The sequence below is a fragment of the Hakea prostrata genome, chromosome 2 (genome assembly GCF_041222555.1).
Source record: "Hakea prostrata isolate BN-2017 chromosome 2, UWA_Hpros_2, whole genome shotgun sequence".
Taxonomy (NCBI): Eukaryota; Viridiplantae; Streptophyta; class Magnoliopsida; order Proteales; family Proteaceae; genus Hakea; species Hakea prostrata.
Genome location: NC_142601.1, coordinates 73,101,820 through 73,106,866, shown reverse-complemented (window position 1 = coordinate 73,106,866; position 5,047 = coordinate 73,101,820). Strand labels below are relative to the sequence as shown.

Below are 5,047 nucleotides of genomic sequence, written 5' to 3'. Positions count from 1 at the left end.
ATGATTCATGGACTATAAAGTAAGAGGATCAAAATAACAAGAGAGAATTACAAAGAGCTGATGAGTATGTAATACCCATGAATTGTGAAGGTTGCGATGACTTGTTATATATAGGAGAGGGAGAGAACTGAGTTACTTACAACAGTAGAATAACGGAAGCTCAAATTACAGAACAAAGGTTCCTTTGATTCACAGTTACATAGCAGTTTTGGGCTAAAATTGCAGAATAAGGGTTCGTTTGATTCACAGTTACACGGCAGTTTTGGACTATGAGGTCATGGTGTGTTTACTGTAACCTCCCCCTTCATGGTCTCCCGTCCGGCCTTTTCGGCTTCCATTTTCAAATGTCATTTGTTACGGAAGTTTTTTCCTTTTTTCCTTTTTTCTTTTGATAGCAATTCTACTAATTTCATGTTAGGAGGTAAGGACAATATATACATCAAGAAGAAATTTATTACTTTCATATAAATTAAGGAATTTAGTTAAATATATAATTTTTTTTTTGGGTACTAGTGCTTTTTTTATTTTAGAAATGAAATGCCATCCACAAGGGTCAAACACAATACCTCTTCACTTTGAAGTACGGATATCTTTACCAATCAATCAACCTGCATTGACATTAAATATATAAGAATAAATATCACTTACCTCCCCTCTTAAATGGACAAATAGCATTTACACCCCTTCTTAGTTGGATAATATCACCTACCTAACAAATATATCAAACACCTCTTCTCTGTTAACTTTCTCGATTAAATTTAACTTTTATCGTTAAATATTTTTCTAAAACTCCAAACTACTCTTGGCTAAAAATATTTTTTATTTTAAACCCTAAATTGTTGTAATCACTCTAACAGTTAAAATACTAAATTACCTTCAATTAAAATATTTATTAAAAACTAAAACTAAAATCCAAATTATCTTTAGTTATTAAAAGCCCAACATATCCTTTTTTTCTTTTTCTTTTTTAATTATCAAACAATTAAAAAAAACCCAAAATAGTAATACGTGTTTAATTTTATAAACATACCATTTTTTTTTTAATTGCATATTTTATTTTACTTGATAGTAGTACGTGCTTTTTTAATTGTTTGATAAAAAAATAAATAAAATAAAAAAAGAAGAAAAAAATATGGCATGTTGGACTTTTAATAATTAAAGATAATTTGGGTTTTATTTTTAGTTTTAATAACTATTTTAATTAGGGGTAATTTAACATTTTAACTGTTAGAGTGATTATAACAATTTAGGGTTTAAAATAAAAAATACTTTTAGCCAAAAGGTAGTTTGGAGTTTTAGAAAATATTTAACGATAAAAGTTAAATTTAATAGAGAGAGGAGGTGTTTGATATATTTATTAGGTAAGAGGGGAGATAAGTGATATTATCTAAGAGGGGGGTATAAGTGCTATTTGTCCAGCTAAGAGGGGGAGGTAAGTGATATTTACCCAATATATAATGTTGAAAATAGCGTATTTCAAAAGTAATCCATATCTATTACTTGTTGCTCATTGTTATCAACAGAGGAGACCCATTCACGAAATGAGGTGTGCTTAATTGGTGTAGAGAGTTATCAGATAAACTGTTATCAACATTTCAGAATCAATATAAGATTGGCTGTATGATCATTGCCAGTGACCGGCACTGGTTCCTAACTTATACAGATTGAATTGATCGATCTGCAACAAAAAATTTCTCTGTGACTAAGTTGCCTAAAATAGTCCCAGCAGATCCTTAATTTGATCTCACCTTTTAAAATGACAAAGAAATGGCTTACCTTTCTTCAATTGAATCGGTGTGGATTTAAAGCTGTTAAGTCACACAAATTAGGTGTTACATTTTGTTGGTTTTAGTTATGCTATCACGCTTCCTCTAGCCATTTTGTGTGGTGGTTAGTGATTGGGACATAATTGGTTCTTATTCTTTTTAAGTAACTATATAAATCTGGATCGCCTCCCAACTTTGTTTCTAAAAAGAGAATTTTACTTGGGTTTTATGGGTTCTCTTAGTTTAGCCTAAACTAGTAGTGGGAAATCTTATATCTAATCTCTATGTCTATGTAACTGTTAGTTGAATTTAAATTTTAAAATGCATTCCAAGGATGTCAATCCGTCTGGTTTTGGAGAAAAAAACGTACATTTCAAACCTTGAATATGATAGTCAAATAAGACCTAACAATCTGCTACATGTAGTAGACCATAAATGGCTGATTAGTCTTGAATAGGCTTTGTAATGCTTCTGCAAAACCAATTAGTAGATATTCAATGGCTGATGTTACTAAAGAGAATACACCTGATGTTGAAGCACTTCGAAAAAAGGCTGGAGGATTCCATGAATGAACAACTAAACATCACATCTTTAAGCTCAAAATGATGTTGGGAGGCTTTTGGTTTATGCCATTGATGTTGTTCTCTCCAGCATTTGCTGCTCCATCTTGCCCAGGTGAATTTTATAAGCTCAGTTCATAGAATTAGATTCTTATTTTCTCTCCCTGTTATCAAAGTGATCGAATACCTCTAGCTATTGTCATTGTAAATAACCTCCGGTCATATTGCTCTAGGGTGAGTCAGAAGATAAACCCTTCCTTCATTTTCATACTGAAAATATAAATTTCTATCTTCCATTTACCACTCAACAAGAATAAGAGATGAGAATTTACATGACATAGGATTATTGATCAAAAGGAGACCTCCCATTTCCTACATATGTCTGTTCACTCTGAACACTAAAAAGTTGGGGAAAAGGGTCTTATCTTTCAAAGGAAACTATAAAGATTTCTACATCTCTTCCAACTTAAGCCCATTTAGCTAGGACGGACATACAACCTGCTCCTAAAAGAAGTGAGATATTGGCTCCAAACTGAAGCTTTCCATTGCTTTGCATCCTGCGACTCATGAAGTCAGCTGCTAATAGATCAACAAGTGCCATGTAAATCAATATTCCAGCTGAAGCAGAGTTGAAAATTCCTTGAATAATTAGCGCTGTCGTGCTGTTCTCGCTGTAAACGTTTGTTATACCAATGCCCAATGCAATCCCAAAGGGTGTGGTGAGGGAGAAAAAGATTGCCATAAGTGCAACTGCTCTTGACTTGAATTTCGCCTATCAAAACCAGGAAGCAGTATTTTAGCATATCAGAAGGCAATAAAGACACATTTTGAAAAGTGATAGTTGCTCTGTGCTAAAAATGCGTCCAAAATCCAAGTAGAGGAGTGCATATCAGGCAATTACATCTGGTTACAAAATGAGTACAGCCATCCTCTGAAACACCAAATGAAGAAAGTTTTTGAGTTTAATTATCCACTGAACTGTTCATCACCAAATCAAAAAATGAAACTTTGGTCCATCACCAGATGTTATCACTCCCAGTGAAAATTTAAAGAAGTACTGTTTTATTGATCTACTTTACAAGGCAATTTTCTAAAAACTAGATGATCAGTTATCTGTTTCTTAACAAAGACGAGTGGGGTACTCAAGCTATAGTCTGATTTGATTTTTTTTTTCACTTTAGAAAGAGCCGCCATGGTGGACCACAGGACAAAACCTCATGACTCTGGGATATCTGTTTTAGAAAGGTATGCATTAGGTCCTACAGCACATGAAAACATTAAAAGATGAATCGTACTATCTTTGCAATTTTGTTCTTCAGTGATGGCCTGTAATGGACCCAATTGAAAACTCAGAGAATTGATACAGAAAGAGCCTAAGGTGCTATTAATCATTCAAATAAAATTGCAGACATGCAAAATGAAAGGATGGAACCCCTAAAAAAAAAACAAAAATTAATCAAAAGCAAAGAATTTGCATTGATAAGCCATATTTACCTGGGAGATGCATCCACCAAGCCCCATCCCCTCAAAGAACTGGTGGAAAGTCAAGGCACCGATCAGGGGCCTTATGGTACTGGGGTTCTCAGAAGCACCCAACGAAATCCCAATGATGACTGAATGTACAACAATTCCCAGCTCCAACACCTACAAGATTCATAATTAATTAAACCCTTGATTCTATGAATAAATAACAAAAAAAGAAAAACTCAAAACCCTCATAATAAAATTGCAGAAACAGCAGAGAAGACAGGAATTACTAAGAGGGGAGGAGGTAAACAGTTAAACCCACTCCCACAGCCAAGCAAAACGCAAGTCATCTCCCAGAGAGAATAAGAGGGACGGATACAATTGAATTAAGAAATAAGGGAAAGAAACACATGAGAAACACATGAGAAACAGAGAAACAGAGGTCATTTCGAAAGGAATGAAGAAATAATAAAAAATCAAAATTCACACAATATTTTGAGGCATAGAATCTCTACCCAACCCTTAAACAAAGAGGGAAGCAGACAATTTATAGCAATAAAATACCTGTGAAATTACTCGATGCCGTATAAGGGTGGATTTGGAGTCTTCATGAGCGTGGCCATGAGCGTGACCATGACTAGCATGAGTATGAACGTGAATATGACCTTCATGTTCAGCTCCTCCTTCCACTCCTCCTCCGTTTACTACTACTACTTCCGACGAGTCATTGAAATGCAATCTCGTGTAGTATCCCGTGGCCAAACTGTCTACCAACAATGTTCCAATCGTGGCTAACATTGCAATGAAACCAGTAAATGGAAAATCCCAAGCTTCACCTTTGAGACACGGATTGGTCAAATCATCGAATGCATCAGGTAACACATGAATAAATCCAGTCGACAAAATCACTCCCGCTGCAAAAGCTTTAATGATGAAGAAGAAATTGTTTTCGGGTCGTAGAGCAGGAACCATCTTACCCACAATTGGCAAACAAACCCCAATGGCACCGGCAACAAGAATCGAAAAAAAAGCAGCAAGCTTATATTTAAGAGCCAAATTCTTATCTCCTTTTTCCTCATCTCCCTGGTCGCATGTACATTTAGCATGAACCAAAATAGGAGACAACAGTAAATAAAAGAAAAGGATTAACCCAATAACCCTTCCCTTTTTCATGATTGAAAAACAAGAGCAAGAGCAAGAGCAAGAGCAAGAGCAAGAGCAAGAGCAAGACCTGATGAGTGTATAATCTGTGTG

General features: G+C 34.9%; 1 protein-coding gene across 1 annotated transcript; it reads right to left on the bottom strand.

The window, feature by feature from the left end:
• Positions 1 to 2,561: 2,561 nt before the first annotated feature.
• LOC149026344 (zinc transporter 4-like) lies at positions 2,562 to 5,047 on the bottom strand. Its single transcript, XM_089146637.1, has 3 exons — positions 4,358 to 5,047; positions 3,821 to 3,970; positions 2,562 to 3,098 (listed from the first exon to the last, which is right to left on the bottom strand). Exons 1-3 carry the CDS (start codon positions 4,964 to 4,966, stop codon positions 2,793 to 2,795), a joined length of 1,065 nt encoding a protein of 354 aa, XP_089002763.1. The 5' UTR covers positions 4,967 to 5,047; the 3' UTR covers positions 2,562 to 2,792.

Bases quoted from the DNA above. Each gene is read 5' to 3' on its own strand.
- LOC149026344 (XM_089146637.1), bottom strand. From the start codon at position 4,966: ATGAAAAAGGGAAGGGTTATTGGGTTAATCCTTTTCTTTTATTTACTG. The intron at 3,971-4,357 runs GTATTTTATTGC...TGAATCTTGTAG, and splicing joins GGCATCGAGTAATTTCACAG to GTGTTGGAGCTGGGAATTGT. The intron at 3,099-3,820 runs GTAAATATGGCT...TGGTTTTGATAG, and splicing joins TTGGTGGATGCATCTCCCAG to GCGAAATTCAAGTCAAGAGC.